This window comes from Condylura cristata, unplaced genomic scaffold, assembly GCF_000260355.1.
Source record: "Condylura cristata isolate star-nosed mole 26May11 unplaced genomic scaffold, ConCri1.0 scaffold00005, whole genome shotgun sequence".
Lineage (NCBI taxonomy): Eukaryota > Metazoa > Chordata > Mammalia > Eulipotyphla > Talpidae > Condylura > Condylura cristata.
The window spans coordinates 2,274,870-2,298,312 of record NW_004567106.1 but is presented as its reverse complement, the minus strand read 5'-3'; the positions used below and the strand labels follow the sequence as shown (position 1 = coordinate 2,298,312).

General features: G+C 43.5%; 1 protein-coding gene across 1 annotated transcript; it reads right to left on the bottom strand.

The window, feature by feature from the left end:
- Positions 1-1,168: 1,168 nt before the first annotated feature.
- Positions 1,169-14,804, bottom strand: INHBA (inhibin, beta A). Its single transcript, XM_004676652.2, has 3 exons — positions 14,738-14,804; positions 11,759-12,272; positions 1,169-2,173 (listed from the first exon to the last, which is right to left on the bottom strand). The coding sequence occupies exons 2-3, from the start codon at positions 12,144-12,146 to the stop codon at positions 1,278-1,280; spliced, it is 1,284 nt and encodes a 427-aa protein (XP_004676709.1). The 5' UTR covers positions 12,147-12,272; positions 14,738-14,804; the 3' UTR covers positions 1,169-1,277.
- Positions 14,805-23,443: the final 8,639 nt, after the last annotated feature.

Here is a 23,443-nt window from a genome sequence, read left to right as displayed (position 1 = left end):
TCATTGATGGTGAATGATATCAACCACAGACAGACTGTTTAAAGGCTCACACAAATGTCTTTGGTGTATGTGTCTATTTTTTAAGGTACAAAATAATAATAATAATAATTATAATAATAAAAATAGCTATTTTGTGTGCTGTAGCAGTTCTTTTATAGCTCACATTAAGTGCAGCTCTTAAACCCCCCCACCCCCGCCCAAAGAAAATACTTGTTAAATAAAGATTAGACAGGTCAAACACCATTGTAGTGCAAATAGTAAACAATAAAAAAAAAAACATTTACAAAATATAGAAATGTTTGGATCCAACAGATGGACAAACATATTCCTTTCAAGTATCTCTCCTTGAAGAAAATAAAAATTAATCAGGTTACTTCCAATACAAAAAAGTCTCTCTTTTTGTTCTCTCTCAGGTAAACAGTTTCAAACCTATTAGGTTGCATAGTTCTAAGATCATAAGCACCTTAACGAAATATAACTTGGTATTCTTTTCTCCTTGATCTTTCACTCTTCCCATTCTTGTTCTTAATTTTTATGTTTTTGTTTTGTTTTGTTGCAAAAGTGGTGCAGAAAAAGAAAGCGTGACCATCTGCACGATATTGTTCTCTTACCAGTGTGTGCATGCATGTGGTGTGTGGAGATGCCTGTGTGCATGTCTGTATATGTGCATCATGTCTATGTGTATGGTGCATGTGGTGTGTGTGTCTGTGTGTGTGTGTGCAGTGGGGGTGTAGAGTGTGTGTGCATGGGGGGGTGTGGGTGTGCGCACGGGCTGATATACACAGAGAGAGGGTCCCACAGATATACCTTATGACCTGGGTAACTGGGTGGGAAAGTGCCTATAACTGGCCCTTTCAAACTCATGGCTTTCTAGATGCTATTTGGGTTGGGCTAGCCTACATCCTTGCAGACTAGACAAGTTGACTTTGAGGCTCACACCAAAAGCGACTGAAAAGGAGAGGACAATACTCCCATCAAGCAACCATCAGCTGACATTATCACATCAGTTTTGGAAGAAATGAACATAGTTCTCCCTTTCCCTCCCAATTCCCATCTCCTTTGATGCTTCATCTCTGAGCCCTGTCTAAGAAATGTTTTCACTTCTTCCTTCATCTGTCTCAGGTTTTGTTTTTAGTTTTTTTTTTTGTGTATTTTTTGTTTTTTGTTTTTTTTAATTTCTAATTTTCTGGTTGTTTAATTCAGAAATCTTAAAAATCTCTTCATTTTGCCACTTTCTTCTCTGGACAACTCTGTTCCCTTCCCCCTGGCGGGGTGCTCTATGAGCACCCACACTCCTCCACTATCATGTTCTGAATGTCCTTCTTGATGATGTTCTGCCCATCATCATAGTACAGCATGGACATGGGTCTCAGTTTGGTGGGCACACAGCATGACTTGAGGTTGGCGAAGGGGCTGTGGCCCCGCATGCGGTAGTGGTTGATGACCGTCGAGTGAAAGGAGAGGGAGGACCCCGACGTGCCTGCTATGTGGCTTGGGCACTCACCCTCGCAGTAGTTGGCGTGGTAGCCAGAGGGCGCAATGATCCAGTCATTCCAGCCGATGTCCTTGAAACTAACATAGAATTGTTTCTTACAGCAGATGTTGACCCTGCCGTCACACTCCAAGCCGCGCCTCCGGCGCCGGTGAGGGTGGTCTTCCGACTGGCGGGCCTGCAGCATGAGGAAGGGTCTGTGGGACTGCTCTTTCTCCTCATCTCCCCCTGCACCTTCTCCATCCTTCTTGTCCTTCTTCTTGCCTTCCCCCTCCTCTTCTTTCTTCTTTTTCTTGCCCAAGAGTACGAGGCTGGCGCCGGTCTCGTGGCACTGCTCACACGCAATCCGAATGTCCAGGGAGCTCTTGCCCTGGTCCAACAACCGCTGGATGCTGCTGGAGACAGGGAAGATGTGCCACGTGCTCTTCCTCGCGTCCACCACCTTTTCCGATATCAACAGTTCACTCCTCTCCCCCTTGATCCCCACCTCCTCTGCCTCTTCCCCTGCATCCAAGCTGCCCTGTGGGCGCTTCTGCTGCTGAAAGAGATTGATGGTGACTTTGGTCCTGTTTCTGTTGGCCTTGGGGACTTTTAGGAAGAGCCAGACTTCTGCACGCTCCACCACTGACAGGTCACTGCCTTCTTTGGAAATCTCAAAGTGCAGCGTCTTCTTGGCTGTGCCTGAAGAACACAGTACAAGAGAGAACAAGGAAACCCATTAGTCCTGGCATTTGCACCTACTTGCAGGCAAGCGGGGGTCCTCGGTGACAAACATTTCCTCCAACAGCTGTCATAAATTCTGGCCTATGGCTTTTAAGGATAGCTTTTGTCATTTTTCAAATGCTAGAAGAAAATTCATATTTTGTGACATGTGAAAATTATATGAAATGTAAACTGAAGGGCCCCAAAGTAAAGGTAAAGGTTTTTTTTACCATAACCAGCTTACTCCCTGACAGGCCACATCTGTGTGCTTGTGAACTACCACACTGCTTGAACGGTGGTGTGAACAGAGATACTCTGCCCCACAAATCTCAAAATATTTACTCTCTGGCCTTTACAGGAAAAGTTTGGCAATCTTGCTCTAGAAAGAAGAGAGCCGAGGTCTCAGTGTGACAGGGGTGTCAGGGATCTGGGTCTGCTGACACATTGCTTAGTCTCAACTTCATCTTCTATGAAATAGAAATGACATCATGGCATTTGACCTGCCACGCCACAGGTTTGGAAGCATCAAATGAAATAACATAAATAAAAACACATTGTAAACTACAGCAAGCTGTGAAAACACTGTTGCTCCCACATAAATAAGCAAATAGTGGCCCCTGGCCGTCTCTGTGGCATGGACTCACAGCCTAGCTTTCTCCCTGTCACAACCTGCTTTTGTTTTTTCATGGGTTACTGCAACAGCCTTATCTCTTCCTTGCCTCTTCAGCATGGGGCCAGACCTCTCTCAATCATTTCTACATTAAGCAGCTAGAGGAATCTTTCCCAAAGACAGATCTGACCAGGTGGTGCACTTTTAAAAGCCCTTTGCTGACTGCCTATTACTCTCAGAATAAAACTGAAAGTAGCTAGAACTGAGCTGTGCAGGAGCTGCTGCTGCCTGGACCCCAACTCTCACAGTGGTCCCTGGCCCCAGTGGTCTGGATCTAGGGGCTTACTTGAAGCCTTGGTCATCCAAGAAGTAAAACAATCTGTTCTTTTGGGACAGACCACTCCAGGGCCCACACCACCCCACCCTCAGCCTTTAGATCAGAAGACAGGCCCCCCTGAAACTTGACCTGACATCTCCGCCCACCTCTAGCAGTTCCATTTAAGCAGCCCCAACCTGTGGTTCTGTTTATCTCCACCACTGTCATCAATCCTGTGTTTAGCAGAAAGGAAACAACTACTTGATAACTTAAGAACAAGTGAAGGTATCAGTAACCTGAGTTATATCAGATGAAGAGCACCCCCTCCTACCTCAGAATGCCCCATTTTTATTTCCTTCTTTTTTCTTTGAAAGATTTATTTACTTATGCATACAAGAACTGGGCACAGGCCAGACATGCAGAGGGTGGTGAGAGGATTCACCAGAGACAGAGTGGGGAACAGAATAGGCAGATTTAATGAAACCCGCTGCTGAGGGGAGCAGAGCGTGAGACAGGAGAGGCCTGCTGTGCCATGTGAGTTAGATCCCTCGCTGGGCATTGAGCTCATGTTGCAGTGGCTTTATATAGCTTCAAGGTGCTGAGACTTAAACCCTTGTACCACCAGGAGGCCTGTCTATCCTTTTAGAAAGAAGCTTAGTGAGCACTCACTAGAGCAACCCTATACCTGCATCATAATTGGATTCCAGGACCAGTCATTCTTGCCTAAGTCTAAAATCAGAATATCATGTATTTCCCTCTTTTTGCACCTGCACCTCACCTGTATGCTTATTCACACAACATTAACTAAGAAGCAGGGGTCCAGACTAGAATTCTTGAACAAATCAAACATTTCCCTCACTTCTGCTTTTCCCACATGTAAAAGCACATGGTGTACAAGTACATGGTGGCCTGTAGAAGAGACACCCTCTTTTCACCACCACCCCCTGCATGTACTGCTTACCACTATCCGGCTCACAGGCATCCTGTGCACAAATCTGAAAACTTTCTTAAAGAAGTTTATCTTAGAATTTGCAACTCCCTAGGAGGGTCTCCTTGCCTGGATTTCTATAGCTAACGGAAATCCAGCCATACTTATCACTCTCAGCCCTGAGATGTTTACGGTACTATAAATTTTAGGCACAGTTTCAGCTGCTCTGCAGCAGAAGGCAGGCTTTTCTGTGTGTTGCACACTGAAGATTCTGTTCTTAATTTAACATACTGAACACTGTGATTATGATAGTGGTAAATTCACTGAGGCCAGGGCCAAAAAGGGCTGACATGGATAGGTTCTCTGGCATCTTTGTGTAAACTTGCTAGGACCCTGGCAGAGACATGGTGGCAGTGGCGGCTGTGTGTGTGTGTGTGCGTGTGTGTGGTGGTGGTTGTAAGGGAAGTGCCTTTGCCTTGACTTCTAGTCTCTGGCAGAACTGAAATGAATAATAAAGCTGGATTTATGATTAGATCACCAGAGTGGGAAGCAGTAAGAGGGGGAAAACTAGTTTTTTGCTTAGTGGAAGTATGATGACTTTTTTCAAAATGTGCACCCAGTATTACCCTTGGCTAAGTGTTGCTGGATTTTGTTGCTGATTTAAAAAAAAAAAAATTTTTTTAAGATTCCGGGAAGGAGAGTTTAGTCCTTTAAGTCTAAAATGATGATCAGCAGATTTTAAGGTGGTAGGGTCCTTTCAAGACCAGAGAAAAAAAAATTGCAGGAAGCCACCCAAGTCTCCACACAGCAGCCTGGAGGAGCAGGCAGGCTCCCTCCACTCAGGCACATCCGCCCTGCCCCACAGAGAATGTTAACAAGCTACCTGCTGTTCTCCCTTCTGCCTCTTTGCTGGCCAGCTTCTGAAACCCTATGCCACACAGGGTGCCACTCTCAAGACAGAGATAGTAGCTGCTAAATTAGAGAAGCCAGAGGGCACAGAGTTGTGTTTTGTTTTTCTAGGAAAGGGTGTGAAACAGGAGAAGCCGCCTGGCTCCCAGGCTCTTAGAGCTCTCTGGGTTTCAGGTAACTTTCCCACAGGCGGTGTGCTAGGCTTTTACCCACTCTAGGAGGGGCCAGGGAGAGGTACGTGCATGGTCCTGGGGGGCAGGTTCCAGAGGCAGGGCTGACAGATAGTGCACAGTGGGCTCCCACGAATCAGATGCAAAGAAGTGCACAGATGCTGGGGGGCAGGGTGGGGTGTTCCATGACTTGGCCAGGTGACAGCACAGGCAAGTGGCTTTGGAAGGGCCAACCAGGCCAAGGCCCCTGGCTTCCAGGAACAGCCTACAGGACAGCCCCTCATTTCACCAGAGCAGGTTTCTAAAGCATGATGTAGCCCCACCCCTCCTTCACAGGCAGCTGTACTTGGAAGCAAATGATTTAGTGTTCCTGAGAGAGGATTGTACAAAGAGAGTGCTCATTAGAGGGGGCTCAATCTGTCAGGTGCTGTTATATTAGGATCAGAGAGTCATCATAAAATGACTTTCATCCTGGTCCTGGCTGATAATTAACTGTATGGCATCGCCTGCTTATCGCGGTGCAGCGCGGCACTGATTTATGCATCCATTTAATTATCTCAGCTGAAAGACTCTGTTCCCTGTGCCTGCATCCATTGCCTGCCGGCTACATTTCTCCCCCATATTTCTGACATTTGGATTTTCCCCCTACTAATTGACATGCCTGTCGCCTCCTTCTCCTGGTGTCCATTTCTGGAACTGCTATTTGTATATTGCATGATAATTTATCAAGAAAAAAATAAAACTGAGATCCAATTTCATGAAAATGCTGTTGCCATAAAGCTCAGGAGGACAGGGGGAAGAAAGAGATTCAAGTCTTCCTAATGTCTACCTTATATGCAGGTACATTTTAAAAGTTCTATTGTATTCTGACTTAATAAGCAGTGCATATTCTTTTCTTTTACAGTTAGCTTTCATTGCAAAGGGGGTGGGGAGAACGAAGCAGCCAGAAACTGAGATGAGATTAATATTGATCAGGGAGGGCTGTAGGTTTCAAAAGGATATTACAACCCTCAAATTTCACGGGTGTGCAAAAATATAACTAGTCACTTCGTTATATTCCCTTTATCTGTATGTTGCCTGAGATCTGATTGCTATACTGCAGTGATGCTTTCAGGATGTTCTAATCTTAAATCTCTAAGAAAAGAAGGTTGCCTAAGGCTGAAGTGTTTGGATCAATTACTAATCAGTTTCAGATTTGACTTAAAAATCTCTTGCTCTAAAATCCTGAAATGGAAGCCTTCCCATGATGCTCTGTGAGCAGGTACAGCATAGTTTATCCAGGTGCGCACTAATGCCTACACTGTTACCTAGCTAACTAGATGCAGCGGGTGGCTTTGCTAACTTTTCATTACCTACTCTCTGACAATATTTTTTTTCATCTTTTGTGCTATTTTTTCCTTCCCAAGCCTTGTGAGCAAGGCTTGTATCACAGCCTGCTTGCCTGAGTAATTCACTAAGAAAGTCCCACGCAAACCCATGTGGGTGATAATATTTCATCACTTCAACCTCTGTGAGCTTGGTGGACATACAACAAAGGGTGAGAAGCACATAGAGATGTGCAGGAGGGATTTCGCACCTTACAGGGGGCACCTTTGAAATGTTTCTGGGCAGGAGGGAAGCACAGAGGAAAGGCTGTAAAAGCTGGAAGTAAAAACACCTGGAAGCCAGTTTGCCTTTACTTTCAGAATTCTTTTGGAATGGTCTTAGCGACTCAGTCAAGGAGGCTAGCTGATGAGGGTTAAGCAGCCAGCTCTGGTGCTTCCCTGCTCCCACTGTAGGATGTAAAATGCTCCTCTTCCCAGGGTCCAGCAGCTCAGCTTTGTGGGCGTATGAATATTTGCAATGAAATGAGCCATGTACTTTAGTGTTCAGGTTTTGGTTTTGTTTTGTTTTCCTCACCAGGGTCCTGCTTAAAGTATGCTGCCCTTTCAATACCGGCACAAATTATGTCTCTAATGTTAATACGCAAAGCCTTGTTGTACATAAAGGATGGAGACGCATCACGGGGTGGGGAGAGACTTGCAGTGAAGTGAGACTGTTTGCCTGAGTTTCTATTCTCTTCGCTAGGGCACTAAGGTGTCCTAGCTGAGGCACATTCCCTGGTAGGGACCTGCAGCAGGACCTTTCAGACTGTGTGTGTTCTTGGGAGCCACTTACTCTGCATCTGCACTGTGTTCATGGATTTCTGCATAAGGTGACCAATGAGCTATTACAGGTTATTCCTCCTTTAACCTACAATAAAGGGTCCTGCCTGTAATAAACCTAAAATGACCTTGCTTGATTCCTGTGAGTCTTAATATTTTTCTTAGGCTCTGCTATTAGATTGTAAATGCTTAGCCAGATTCCTGCATCTTCCATTTAAATGGTGATGAAAATGAAGGTTAAATATTTAGAGAGAGAGGTTTTAGATTCTTAGAAGTAGAAAAAAAATCTTAAAGTTCAAGCCACAGGATTTCAGAAATTTCTTCCAAAGTTCCTGAGAACTTTTACACTAGATTTCAGAGCTGTGAGCCAGTTGAGTATGAAGAATCTACACTGCAGCTAGGAGATCATGCTAGAGTATATCTTAGGGGAAGAGGGGCCAAGCCAAATATGTGTTTTCACAAAAAGTGCCTGGGAAGGTATTACTCCCAGTTCTCCAAACATTAAAACTCAGTGTCTACCCTGACACGTCCGCCGATCTCCTCAAATACAGTTACTTCACAGGCCTAAACCACTGCATCTCTTTTCCTATCTTTTCTCCACCATTTCCCTCCACAGTCCCAGTTTGGAAACAAATGCATGCTCTGAAGTGGCACACCATGTTCCCACAAGGTGTTAAACAAATAGCATTTTCTCCCTGTTGGGAGTCACTAGTCATTTATGGCTAGTAAAAGCGTTGATTAGGCAGATAATGTAGGCAGCAACAATCAGGGAAGACGGAAGGCATTTTTGGGAAAAGCCCAGACAACTGTATTAGGGAGAGATGGGTGAGCAAATCAATATTGCTGGTGATTCATGGTCACATTTCTCTGCTTTGTTTGCTTCTGAAATTTACCATTGCTCTTGTCTTCCACAGAGCTCCAGAATGTTCCCATGTATCACAAAAATTCCCATTTCCTTTCCTGCTGTCTCATTTTATGTATTATAGGTAGTTATGCTCCTTCCATCCAATAAATCCTGACTTTCGGGGGGTGATGAGAAGAAGGAGAAGAAGAAAACTGATAATCAGAAAGATTAGGGTGTGACAGACTGGGGTTTCCAGTAGGTGAAGTTGCATTTCCCTAGATTAGCTAGAAAGAAGCAGCATTTCCCTAGATTAGCTAGAAAGAAGCAAAAGTCTTTGGAATGCGCCCTCTTGTGGCCAATAATTTCCTATTATTCTGAGAAGAAAGCCCCTAAAGGCACCCTTCAGTGAGGGGTAATCACTGGCAAGTTCAAAAGACTGGAGTGGAATACATGGAGTCAACTCCACCTTGCGCTGGCTTCCTAACCATCCAAGCAAGCCTTCTTTAATGCTGTTTGGGAAATGTATTTCTAACTAAAATCTCTAACTAGTATCCTCCAGGAGGGTAGGTGCGTTGCTTTCAACAATGGTTAGGCTGTATGAGTGTTTTCCAATTCTTGGTGTTTCACTTGTCTTTCCCTATTCTTTCTTCAAGAAGTGTTGTCATTTGCTAAATGAATGAACAAGGTCAGTATATACATTAAGCAGTATATGGAAACTCAATGACAGTGCTATTATATATTAACTGACCGGTTTTTTTATAAATCAAACTAAGATCAAATAAGAATTAACAGTCAAGAAGCTCACTGATTTTAGCTTCATTGACAATTATGGTGATAACTGGTTTGGCTCTGTCTATCCCTTCTTCCTTTCCCTTAAGGTCTTAAGGTAAAAACAAATTACTCTGTAATAGCCAAACAAAAACTGTAATAACACTGTTAAGCAATCTTGAGTGCTAAACTTTTATGTAAAAAAAAAAGGAAATATATTTTATGTGTTTACAAAAATTTAGAGACACAGGGATTCCTCATCACTTACTCAACAATTCAAATCTACTTTACAAAGATGGGGGCCCTTTCCACCTGTGCACAATGGCACAGTTCAGAATTTCAGGCACGTGAGGTTTTGGAGTGCTTCAAGTACTGTGACCATGCCTTGGCTTTATTCAACCATCAAGCAGAACAGAGGTAAAAATGCCACATATATTTCCAAATCGAGAGACCTTGTGGTTGAAAGGCGCATCTGTGCCATGTGTGAGGCCGCAAGGCAGCACTTACTGAATGGATTATTTCCCACAGAAAACAGTTTATAAAGAAAAGAAAAAATGAAGGTCCTTTGCTGTTCTCCCCAAATCTTGAGTTTTGATGTAGTTTGATTATTAAAACAATTATTACAAAATTAACAAGACATTTTTATATATTTACTACAAACATTCTGATGAAGGAAGAATTTCCTAGGTTAGCAAAATCAGCAACAGAATGCACACAGGACACTCTATTTGTTGAATAGGTTATCCATACAACAATCACTAAATTTGGGAAGTTGTAGTAAATCAACTTGAAGTTGATGTGCGAAACTTCTCAGATGAGAAAAAATAAGCAAGTGGAATAGACTTTTCCTATGAATTTAGCAACTGTTGTAGATTCAACCAATTTTCCACTGCAAACCTTGAACTTCAATAAATAGTGAGTCAAATGATTCACCTTTACTAAAAGAAAAAAAAAAGGCCCAATTTTTCCAACTAAATACCTAACAGATAAATTTAAAATTGACAAGCTTTTATATAATTGGGGGAAAAAAACCAAACTGGCACAAAGATGAAGATGGTAAGAAAGTATGCAAATGGTCAAATTATTTCACTGCAAAACTGCTCACTGGCAGGAGAATGATTTGCTACACCTCAGATGTTAGAAATAGGGGCATATTGCTAGCTTCAGGTGTATATGACAAGCGCTCAATGGCGTAGGTGTTCTTAGTCATGTGATGCAGGTAATGGCAGTTGAAGAGAAGCTGCAGTGAAGGTGACCATGGATGGGAAGCGATGAAAGAACATGAACAGTGTCCCTTTGTGTCAAGAGAGAGAGCAGACCTTTGGACCTCTGGAAGTCAGTCCCTGCAAAAGCATCAGTGTTCTAAGCACTTTCTCTTCTACTTTGTCACCAGGAAAGGTTGAGAACAATTAAATGGCAACCTAAAAGCTCCAACCTGACTTTTGTCTTCAGTATGCTTCAGAAGGATAAAGTCATGATAATCATGTCCTTTGGGAAAGCATTGAGAAAGAGCTTCAGGGAATGAAACTCCCAAAACCTTCTGAAGAGAGACAAACTTCTGGTGAAAGAGCTAAATTGTCCAACCCAGCCCGGAAGCTAGCAAGACATCACGGTTTCTAAAGCCAGGGGTTCTCTCTGATCCCCCAGAATGATGCCCAGGTCTAACATGGTTTTTCGAAAACAGAATGTCTGAGTCAACAGGTTTTTAGGATTGGAAATTCTGAGTGTTGCCTTAATTGTTTATACTGCTGCGGAAAACTTTTAAACAAAAATGCTGGGAGTCCCTGCACATACTTTACTGGCCATATGTTCTACCAAACAAAACAATGGCATTCCTTTCAAATGGTTTTGGCAAGGGATAAATTCTTTAGCCTGGCATTACCATGAAAGTAACACGGCATTAACACATCTGTGTGCCTGGACGTGCAGAGACTTGTAGGCATGCGAAAAGATCTGTGTCACTAACTAAAAATAACCTGACTCCAGGTCTACAGCCCGCACTTTTGACAGGTACTTTCTATCCAGCAACAGGTTAGTGTGTTCCTAAGCCAGTGATTAGGATCTATGATTAAAGTTCTTTCTCTTAAGGCTTGAGTGAGAGTTCAGTGTAGTATCTGAGAGCACTTTGTCAAGGTTGCATTCCTTGGCAGCGAGCTCTTAGTAACTTTACAGAGAACAAAACTCTTTGTTTTTTGTTTTTTGGTTCAGAGAGCAAAAGTCAGTGTCCCCAAAGTGACTGACTGCTGGTCCCAAGCCAACTGTCCCCCAAACTCCTAAACTGCTTAGAATCTGATGCCCGTGTACTTATAGTTTCTAAAGGTAAAAATGACTGTCATTAATAAACTTGCCCTGCTTCTCTGAGGAGGCCCCTGATTGGACTTTTAAAGGGAAGGTTTGTTTAAAGACAATGACTTCATCTGTGCCATTCTACCCTGAAGGATGGAGCATTCCCCCACCCCCAATAAAAACTTTAGATAGGGTCCTGAAGCCTCCTTGGCTCTCCTTCCTACCCTAGCACCCCCAAATACCCAGGCTTTCTTCAGGCTGCTCAGATCTGGATTCCAAGGCAGGGTGAAGGAGCCCCTAGTAATCTGACTTCTAGCTCCAGCTTGACCCCTGGAGTTTCTGCCTGGTGTGACCAGATGAGTTTAGCAAGTATAAGCTAGTCACCTCCAGCCAGGACTCCACCAAAAATTCCCTTTCTGTGAGGTCCTCTCCCCCTCCCTGACCTCCTCTCTCTCCATCAGCTATGGCCACCTAATAACTAATGACCTTCCAGACAGTTTACAGATGGAGGGAAAGAAGTTCCTACCAGGACTGTCAAAAAAAAAAAAAAATGCATTCTCCCATAGCACCCCCCAATGCCAGCACCGACCTGATTCTGCGAACGTGATGATTTCTGAAGTCTGCTCCATAAGTTCATTCATTTCTGCTCTCCTTCCGATGTCGTCCTCTATCTCCACAAACCCGTTTTCCCCCACTTTGCCCACATGAAGCTTTCTGATAGCATTCAGAAGCGCCGCCTTGGGCACAGGCTGGGTGACATCGGGTCTCTTCTTCAAGTGCAGCATGTTTAAAATGTGCTTCTTGACGGCCTCCACCATCTCCGGCTGAGGGTTGGGTACATCCTTTGGGAGAGTGGCCAGCGCACAGGATGGGCAGTCAGGGGCTGCACTTTGCCCCTCGGATCCTGGGGTCGGGGAACTCCTTACTATAATCCAGCAACTCGCCAACAAAAATCCTCTCAGCCAAAGCAAGGGCATCCTGGCAGCAAAAGTTGTTGTGATTGCCTTTTTAAAAGGCCCTGCTTTTCCTCCCCCCTCACGCACAGGTTTTTTTTTTGGGGGGGGGGAATTTTTTTTTTTTCCTTCTCCTCTTCAGCAAATTCTCTGGAACAAGAACAAAAAGTTTTCTGTGAAGTTTTGTTTGCAGGTTCCCTCTCTGAATGCAGTCTGTGCTGTAGGTTTGTGGCTGTCAGGGAGGAGAGTTCTGACTGTCTCCGAGTAAGAGAGGAGGGAGGAAAGGAGAGAGGGAGGGAGAGAGAGGGAGGGAGGGAGGGAGAGGGTGGGGGGCAGACAGACAGAGACAGAGAGAGGATGGGAGGGAGAGAGAGACAGGGAAAGAAGAGAGGGGGGAGAAAAAGAGAGGGAGAGAGGGGGAGAGGGAGATGAGAGAGGGAGGGAGGGAGAAGGGAGGGAGAGAAAGAGAGAGAGAGAGGAGAGAGAGAGAGAGAGAGAGAGAGAGAGAGAGAGAGAACGATTGGCCCTAAGTGAGTGAGTGAATGGAAGAGGGAGGGAGTTTGTCTGTGAGTAAAGGCTGTGATTAGGAAGGGGAGGGACAGCCCGTTTTCTGACAGGCTGCTTTCCTTCTGCTCATTGCTCCCTCACACACACCTCTTTTCAAATATCACCATTCTTGGGAGTTCTACTTTCCCTTCTAGAAGAAATTCTCCTAATTTTGTTCGACTTCCCTTTTATTCCTTCCCTCTTTCTCTCTTCAGTACCCTTACTTCACCTTCTTCCTCTTTTGGAGGGGAAAGAAAACCCCAAATAAATGCACACAGTCTCAATCAACAGGGATGACCGCGTTGAAAAAGTCTGCCCCTAGCTACAGCCGGAGGTGACCAGATGCCCACCAGTCTGGAAGGTGGCACTCCTTCCCGGAAGGTTTCTGACAGGTAGTGGGGGCTGGGAAGAGGGGCTAGGGGCCCAGGGGCTGCTGGGGCCAGCCAGTTCTTCTGGCCACAGGGAATCTGGGAGACTTGCCTTTTCCCCCATTCATTCATATTTAAATGCTCAGGGTCTTCGCCACTGGCAGGCGATCTAAGGGGAGCGCAATAGAACTTTTGTTTGGGGTCACATAATACACTCTACTTTTCCCAATTGCAAAATGCTGCAGGGTATTAAAAGATCCACAGGCAGGCAGGCAGTGTTTTACTTGCTCCTGTCATAGGAAGCTCTTTCCCTCTCCATGGCCGCCGCCCCCTTCTGCCCTTCCCGCACACCACACTCACAAATTAAAGCTATCATCATTTGCTCTGACTTCACAGACAAAATGCACAATTTATTTGGTCTTTCCCATATTATTTTATACCAAATAATGCATGCCTGTGAGGAAAAGAACCTCTAGAATATATTGGCAAGACATTTTCTCTGTATTGTGGTAGTTTTTTCCAGGGGGTCCTCTATCCTGTCCCATACCACTGTGTTCAGCTGCTTCTTCAGGCAAAGGAAGAACACAGATGAAATCCTCATAGATTTCAATGTTCACAGAAAAAGAAAAATGTAAATTTTTAAACAATGCCTTTCTGCATTTATTCCTACCCCCCTTTTTTAAAATTGTCTGTCTTATTGCTTTTATCTTGCAGAAGTATCTTTAAGAGGTCCATCTGTTAAAGCTTTCCTTCTCTCTCCCTTTCTTTCCCACACATAGCCCTCTCAGTTTCTGTAGATACAGTTAGCTTATATCTGACACCAAGTGTGTTCAGAGATTTGTACTCAAGCAGTGCAGTTTGGCTGAAAAAGTTAATAAATATCATTACTACAAGCATAATATCTGAGGACAAGGAGGAAGAGAGTGAGAATAATGTGACACTAAGTTACAATTGCAGTTTGACCAGGTTACAAAGCTGCTCTGAGCAGTATATTGAGTCCCCATGTTCCAAAACAACTCCTTGCAAGACTTTCTCTGTTATGAACCACCTATTACCTTTAGGATTTCATCTCCAGAAACATCAATCACTCAGCTATTACTGTTAAGACTGTGCCAATAACTCCTAAAAAGTAAAAAAAAATTTAAATGGGGGATAGTGAAAGAAAATGGGGAAGAGAGAAGCATTTGTGTCATATTTGGTTGTGTATAATTTGGTTAATAAAACATCTTTGAAATATAATACTTAACACAGTCTACTGAGTTGGCCACAAATATGCCATAAGCAAATTATTTTGTAGTCCAGCAGATTTATTCAAGAGAGGCTAAAATACAACTAAAAGTTGAATGACTCCAAACTATTCAACAGTTCTAATGCTAGCATTTAGATAATTGCAACTTACCAGTATTTGGATTCTCTCTGTATGTGAGTATGTGGTGTTTCCTGAATTTACAGTTCTGAATGTAACTCTTAAAAATAGCTTTCTCTCATGCATATTTACTTGTATATATGTGCTGAATGGGTTGTGTCAACACATAATCCATTCGCTTGCCCTACGATTAAAGCTGTATTAATCTGCCTGAATAACTTATAAAAGTACATATCACCATGTTCTCCAAGTGTCAATAAGTTGTAAAATTTCTTCTGACCATCCTGACACTGAATTTATAAGTAGCCCAGAAGTAAGAGTTAAAAAAGCATTACCTTTCCAGTCCTCTCTCTTTCACCAGCAGACTCCTGTGGCATGTGAAAAGAGCTGTCCGAGTTCCTCTTCATGGTATTGGCACTGTGAAGTTTTATACTGTACTACTTATTTGTACACTCACACATTGGTACCACTCAAACAGAAGAGGGCTGGGGCTTTGTTTGGGATTGGTTAGAATCAGCATGACATCAGCAGATGACTGGCTTTTCCAGCATGAGCCATATTTCATAATTCATTATCTAATGGAAAGACTTTCTTAACTGCTATGACACTTCTGGGTGATCAGTGAACCAGGGAAACCTCTGAGAAACTAGTCTGCCTTGTAGAAAAATACTGGAATCAAGCAGATATATCTCACTGAGTTTCCAACTTTCAACTTTTCTTTTACTACTTGTGCACACACTTCTCATTATAGTCAGGTTCAGTTTTATATCTTCACATAAAACATCTGTTATTCCATGAAGTTGCCTCTATTTACAAAGTATTTAATTGTTTCTTATAGAGAAGAAAATTCACAGTGTTCTTTATAGGAATTCCAATTTTACTTTTTAAAATAAGACTTCATAGAGAAAAAAAAGGAAGGAAAATATGTCTACTTATATGACAACAGTCTCCCCTCCCTAACATACACTATTATTTTACATCTTGAAATTGAATACCTGCTTCATAAATCATTTATCACCAAGAACTTTGGAAATAGTCACTCTCTGCTAGTGAACTTTAAAAGTATGCTTCTCAGATCTTTGGAATCCCAATCTAACTAGTCAAAAAACAAAAATAAAACAAAAGCTCTCCTTATCAAATATCAAAATCCTGTAATTGCTAAATTGTTACAAACATAATATGAGATTCATGAACAGAAATGAACAATCCTTGAGATAGGGATTAAGTTGGTCAGGCAGTGTGTGTGTGTATGTGGGGGGGGGGGTGTTGGGAGGGAGAATTCAGCCAGCAAGACTGGGAAATAACACAGGAGGAAGGAATCATCAAACAAGAATGGTGGAGAAGGACTGTTTGAAAGAGAATGCTGAAGCATAAGTCGGGTACTCATGACAAGTCAGATAAAATGTGCAAAATTGGGAGTTAATGAAAGCCATATGACTAGATATGTTGTTTTGTATGCAGGATTTAACATGCATAAAATAAACTTTTCACTGTGCCCACAAGCAAACTGTAGAGGTTCTGGCCTCCTGATGTGTAGTCTCAGTAAGTTTCTGAAGATTTCTGAAGTTTTCTGTATAAGAGGGTCTTCCTTGTCTAACCAGGGAGCATGCGTGTATATTTGGGGTAGGGTCATATGCAAAAATGAAATAGGAAATGAAATCAATAGGTTGTAAAGGAACAGAGGGAATCTGAGAAGGAAAGATAAAGATAAAGGTCAGTGTTTGTTAACTCCAAATCTGCCCATCAGTTCAGAAGTGGGATGGACACCACCCCTGAATAGATACAGGGCATCTAAACTTACCTCCTCCCTGACTCCTGAACCCCTGGGTGTCCTAGCAATACCAGGCATTAATGCTTTGGGGGCACAAAATGAACTCGATGGGACCTGGCTCTCCAGCTTACTAAGCATGAAAGTTTGGGCCTCGGTGTTCGTATCTATAAACTTGGATCCACACTAGTAAACTGCGGGGTAAAGTTCAGAAAATAATAGATGATTATTATCTCTTAGATGCCTGGTGGCTCTTTCTAAACATTTGTGTCACAGGAAGCTGCAGCACCCTGACCAGAGGAGCCACCTTATATGTGTCCATGAGTGACTCAGATGCCTTGGCTGTGGATGCAACTTAAGTGCCCACCTGCCGGGTCAGCCCACCAGCAGTGATGTCATACTCTACCTGAAACCCCCACCTCAGAGCTGAGCCACCCTGGAAATGCCTCCTCACTCAGTGGAAATCAAGCTGGGGGTGGTAGCAGAAGCAGGCAGGTTAAAATAACTCCTGTGGAATATTCTGGAATGGGAATGATCTTTTCCCTTCGGAACTCAAGCGCCCAGGGGTTGAGCTGGGCAGTCCAACTCCAGACAAGCATCTCGATCTCTTCCTTCCTCGGTTTGGTTTCTCTTTCACTTCCTGCCCCCTCCCCCCTTAGCTTCCCCTCACCCCGGCCTCGTCCCACTGCTCGGCTGCTACTGTACCTTGAGCAACACCTGCTGGCGGCTCCCGGGGATCACGCCGGAACTCTGCCGCTGCTGAGCCCGGCTCGCGGCTCCCGGAGTCAGGGCCAAGCGGTTCCGAGCGGCCGCCTCTATTTTTACCCGGAGCACCAGCAAGGGCAACTTCTTTTAAAAGCAGCTCTTGATTTTTCCCCCCTTTTGGCAGCTAAAGAATTCAGGGAGGGAAAACAAAAATCACTGTTCAGTGAGTGCAGCTGAGAATCTATGAACCCAGACCTCGATGCCAGGGCTGAAAGCACAGCCCCTGTCGGGGAGCGGGACCGGGACCTGCGGGCGGGCTCCCGGGCGGGCAGGGGAGTGCTGACGCCCCGCGAGCTGTCCCCTCTGCGGTGGTGGAGTCGGGTGCTACCAGCGACTGCGCTAGCACAGTGGCCCGCTGCCACTGCGTTTTTCACCTAGTGCAGGCGGCCTGATTTACTGGCTACTTCACAAAGCTCTTAACTACTCGCTGGAGCATTTGCATGACTATTCTCGCCTGGAGGAGCAGCCCCTGGAGAACCCGGTGGAGCAGCTTGCTGGGAGAAGGAGCCGGGAGGGAAACTGTGGTACCTTATTTTACTGTAATTGCAAAAGGCACGATGTGCCAGAGATTTATATTTAGAAGTTGTATGTTTCTACTTTTATGTAAATGGAGCAATTAGGGCCTGTCTTGCTGCTGCTAACTCCAGTGCTTGTGCCTTGCTGGGGAGCTGGTGTTTTCAATCACAATTAGTGAGCTGGTCAAAAAACAAAGTTCATTTAAGGATAAGAGCTCTACGGTGCGAATGCAGGAGAGGCCAGCGTCCGGGGCCTGCAGGGGGGCTCTCTGTCGACACACACCTTAGAGTTCCCTAACCTATAGTGGCATTTCCCCGTGGCAGCTGCTGTTCCCGTACAAAGTTGGCATCGATCAAGAAGCAAGAATGTTCATTTTTCTTCTCAAGCAAAGCGTATGTCCTTCGGCTTTCATCCATGCTATTAATTGGTCTCTTTGCTCACTACTACTGGAACAAGGAGACAGGCCTAGGAAAGGGGTGGGGGTGGAGATTTTCAGGGTTCTGTTATTGTAGCTGCTGCTCACGCATCGCTGTTATTCAGTGAAAAATGCACGCCAGGAGATGTGAACACCCCAAGCAGGTGACTGAGGAGTTAGCCTGTGATTCAGTGCAAGAGGCACGAGGCTGGGGGCTCACAGCACGGACTAGGCTGCTGACGACTCAGGGTGTTTTAGTTCCTTCCTATGAAAAAAAATATCTGTTTCCAAAAAGGCATGATTTCTGGTTTACCCCGTCTGGGAAACTGAACATAAAGCGTGACTATAGAGAGAAATCAAAAGGACTCGAGGTGTTCTCAGCAGCTGACGTGTTATTCTGGGCTCCAGGCAGGAAAACCTTGCCTGGGTGGTGAGCGGTGACTCCCTCGAGAGGCAGCTCAGAATCCAGAAAACGTGGGCAGGATCCAGAGTGATATTTGCTGCAGCAAGATTTCAGGAGTCTCATCAAACGGTTTAGATTAAATATGGGATTGGCAACCAGGCCTGTTTCCTGGACAGTCAGAACCTGCCAGTACTTGGGCTGAATGTCAGGTAGAGAGATTTCAGAGAATTATCAGCATTTTACAGTCCAAATTCAAGTGAGAAACTGTTTGCTCTAAAGTCAATGAATGAATGCATCTAAAGAGAGAGGGAGAAGGAAACATAATTCCTCCAAAATCCACTGGAAACACAAAGAATCAAAAAAGATGAATTGAAAAATCTCCCTAAATCTCACATGTATCTAAGAATAACTGGTATATCCCACAATGCCTGATGCTAAACGTAAGGGCTCTCTTTGTAGAATATTTGGAAATGCCTTATCTGAACCAAGATGCTAGAACCAAAAGGATTAGGAAAAGAAAATGAAAACCAGTATTAAACTGGTCTCCTTCCATCTAGAGCAGAAGTTCTTACTCCTGCTCCTCCAGAAGACATTGGCCAGTGTCTGAGACATTTTTGCTTGGCATAACAAGAAAGGGGACACCTAGTAGATAGAGGCCGGCGATGCTGCTAAGAAAGACAGTCTGCAACAGAATGATCTGCCCCCAAGTTTGCTAATCACTGCAGATGAGAAACAAACCCTGATTTAGAGCTGTGATTTTAGAATTTCACCTAATTTTCTTCCCATCCTTGCTCCAACGGGCCTTGACCACTATGCAAAATATTAATAATTCAAGTGACTCTGCCTCTTCATGTGTCTTGTACTTCCTAATTAGTGGCAGTCCCTATCACAGAGCAAGTATTGGCACTATGAGAGGAACTTTCAAATGGCATTGCTGTCATCTCAACTATCTTTTCAGTGTGATCTCAATACCTTTCCTATTGGCTTCATGTTTAGCCAAAAGCAGAATGCTGGTGACCAGTATCAGAATGAGATTAGATGGCCCTTGCCCAACCAGCTAGGAGGCAACACACTTTGCAAAAGAGTTAGTGAATGAAGAACTGAATTACTCACTTTAGTAATGTATTATCAGAAAGAGCCATGCAATAGAGAAGTCCCTAAAGTAGAATTCACGAGAGCAAGATTACTATGAGCAAACAAATATGATGTAGCTGAATCCGATTTATTTAATATCTTAGGGGAATGACACACAGTCAGTATCCAGAGATAAAGCAGAGTGCTTTGCTAAATCCTAATGCATGTTCCAACCAAGATTATGTGCTCCAAAACTACTTTTTAAAAGGAAGTGGTGTGGTCCATCAAGGAAGCTATGGCTGCTCAGGTACTGCTCTCTTATGGGCCAGGGAACACTCCTGAAGGATCCCTAGCATGAAAAATAATCAACAAATGTTGCTACAAGTCATTAAGAGGGGATTTGGCTGGATCAAACTAGCTCATGTTGGAAATACTGTTTTCCACTTGATCAGCCCAGTTCTCCTGGTTCATTACTCAGTCCCCAAGTGACTTGTATCATCCAGAAAGGATGGGGAAGATAGGTTGTTTTAAGATGAAGAGAGTCATGATGGCTTAGACTCTGATGCTGTAGTATTGGCTCTACTATGTGAATCACTATGTCCTCAGGTAAATGGTCATTTTGGAACCAAAGAAAGACCTCATTCAACCTCCATATGACTCAGAAATGCCTGGATTTCTTCCCAACAAGTAACCACTTAAGTACATATGGAAAACTCAATATAAAGATCAAAATAATCATTCATAACCCCTAGGAAAACATGTATTAAAAAAAACACTCAAACTGAATAATTTGCCCTCAAAGTCCTTCCTGATCAACACATATTTCAAGTCTTTATCATGACTCGGTTTAATCCAATCAAAATATGTCTGCTATAGTGGCTGATGTTTCTTATTGCCCCAGAAGATTATAAAAAATACTCACAAAAGAACATATAACAGATTGCTCATTTTTCTCACCTGGGTCCCCTTGGATAATAAGCTCCATGTTGCTGACGTGAGGACATAAAGTTTAGCATAAATATTCCATTGGACAGATTGGAGAGGAGAAATCTTGATTCTTAATCCAATTGCACCTCTCCATAGATACCCCACGACCTGTTAGCAAACTGTAGCTTCAGAGAAAAGACACAGAAAAACCTGGGAACAGTGCTGTGTGTATATATTTTTAATCATTGAATTGCTGCCTCCTTTGTATGCTGATAGAAAAAGTCCAAAGGTCCTGCCTGTCTGCCAGAGCACCTCTGAGGCATGGCCAGCCCCACTTCCAGGGCACTGAGTGCTTGCATGCACACGGACAGTGCACTCTGCCAGTGGTGAGCTTGGTTAGTAAATATTTCCAGATGCCCCATTCTAATTTTAGGAAGGTCAAGTTTGCAAAGGTGAAATAGCAAGCAGGACTTCTGTTAGTCTTTATCAGCCTGGAAAGGCAAGCTGTAATTAAAGTACAATATCCTGAGAGTTTATCTGGGACCACTGGGTTCTACAACTACTCATCAACTTGCAAAAAATAACTTTTGCCATAATCTATTTTCTTAAGACTCACTGAATTCCTCTTTAAAGATGAGATAAAAATGATGAAGGAAAAAAGAGCCCTTATATTTGAAAGAGAAAAAAATGCTTCGGAAAAGCTCTCTCAGAGATCAGGGGTAAATTTGTGATCACTTAATGAACAGGGGCAGAAAGCCAATAATGTAATTTTGGCCAATTCCAACATCATTTAACTATGAAATGAGAATAATTCAAATGGTGCTCCCTGTAGGAAAAAGTTCACTCAGTAAGTTCTCCAAATTTCAAGGAGCTTTTGTTTTATTCGATGCTGTTAGCTCCATGTTAGTCACAGGGAAAAAAGATGCCCACATACACACGCACGACTAAATGTGGCCAGTTTGCTCAGCTGCTGCTGACGTCACTGCTGCCCACTAGGAGTGAGTTACTGTAATAACCCCCCTTTATTAATCATCCAGTGGAGGAAGCAGAAAGTGGGTGACATCATTAGGCAAAGGACTGGCTAACTCATGCTTCAATTTACTCAGCTTTATTATAACATTTCTCAAGTGTCCTATGAAAGGGATTACCATTTCACACTTTCTCCCTCAGAGGAGTCACTCCTAGCCATCAACCCCAACTCCCATTGAAAAGCTTAGCTTTCAGATCGAGGCCCCTAAAGGCCACATCCCACTAAAAGTTGTGTTCCAAGAAGGAAGGTCCTCTTCAGAGCAGCTTTACCCTTGGCTAGAGAGGGAAGCAGTCACTAGAAGCACAGTGTCCCAAAGAACTTGGTTTACTCTGGCTGGGGACTGTGTGACTGGAGAGGCCACACTATCATAAAAGTCCTGACTGATCTGGTAGTCACAAGCTACCCATGGCCTCACAGTAACCAAGGTCTGAGACTATGAAGCAGGGGATCTCAGAGAAAAACCCCATTTGAAGACATTCTAAACATTTGTGGTTAAGGATGTGAGTCCTGAATCTAGACTGCTGGGTTCAAACTCAGCATTTACCACATTCACACTGAGGGATGCTTGGTAAAGTGCCTATCTAACTCAGCTCATGACTAGTGAATGCTGGTCATGATAGCTCCTCCATAAAATTGTTGGGAGGAATAGCTGTGTTAATTCTTGCAAAGCACAGGGACCATGCCTGGCACACAGCAAATGTTATTTACCATATTATTTCTCTCTCCTTTCTGGAAAAAGTTTTGCTGGTGTCCTGCCCCATATTCTACTGCAAGGATGGACAAAAGTACCTTGAGAAGCTACTACGGTCCACTGGCCCCAGGGATCATGAGGTTGTACATGTTTATTCTGTCACAGGTTTGAATGATACCATTCAATTCACCTCTCTGTGGTCCAGCTTTCTTATCTACAACTATTTGTCAGATTAATTTTTGACATATAAAAAGTACATGGGACTAAAACCAAAGAAGACATTGTTTCAAAGGTTTTAAGCTCAGCATCCTGCTACTGTTGTTTCTGTAAACATTTTGAACAAAGTTGTCAAACTAATAGGTGGTGCTTTCTCCTCACTCGCTCTCTTCTCCATTCCTCTGCTTATGTGAAGAAAGAGCATCTCTATGTCTCTATGCATCAGAAAAACAAATGGTTTTTACCACTGGCTGAGCCATACTTCATTCTCTTAAACTAGCATCTTGGAGCCCTTGCTGAAGCGATTTTATAGACATCTTCACTCAGTCTTTTACTTAACAGTCCCTTCCTGAGGGTATTTTAAGGAGTCAAATGAAGCTTACTTAGGTGTGTGTGAGAGACAGAATGATAGGCAGAAGAGAAGGATGAGTCTTTGTAATATTTAGATAGTGATGAAACTGGCTTGACCAAAACAGAGTGCAGTAATTATACAGGCAATTTATTACTTGGGCTTACCTTTGGTCTGTATTCAATTATAAGCATACTAGTAGGTAAGAGGCTTGGCTTCCTAAAGTGATCAGCTGGTGCAGAAAATAATTATTTTATGTTACATGGTGAGCAGAATAGTAAAACAATACATAGCAACTTTGAGATCTCCAAATTAGAAGTTTCCTTTCCACAAGGAACACAAGGATATCTGCTATCTGCTGCCCCCTATCAGGGTCTATGAGGAATAGCACACACTCTTTTAAAGAAACAGCAAGATTCAGGTAGTTTGGTGTCTATTTAGGTTGTAGGTGTAAATTTGGTGTCTATTTAGGTTGTAGGTGTAAATTTGTAAACATGAACAAGTTTGTTGCCTTTGGGACAAAGTCCCCAACTGGAGACATGTCGCGCCTCCATTTTCTTTTGAAGAGGAACTCCTGATTTCTAGCAGCTGTGCAAGAAACATTTAAGAGTATATGACCACAGGGAAATTTCACAGCAAGGGGGTGGGATGGCATCAGTCTTTTGCACAGATTTCTAGGTTATGTAGAAAGAGAATATGATCTCCAATGAAAGTGAGACACTTCAAGCTAGAAGCCTACTGACTTGTGAAGTATCCCTGAACCTATCTGGAGATCCAGGTGCCACTGTGTGAGTAGGAGAAGGTGGGGGGATCAGTACAGAAACAAAGCCTATTCAGGTTACATGTAAGGGCGCCCTCTCTCTAAAGCATCCATTCCCAATACTAAA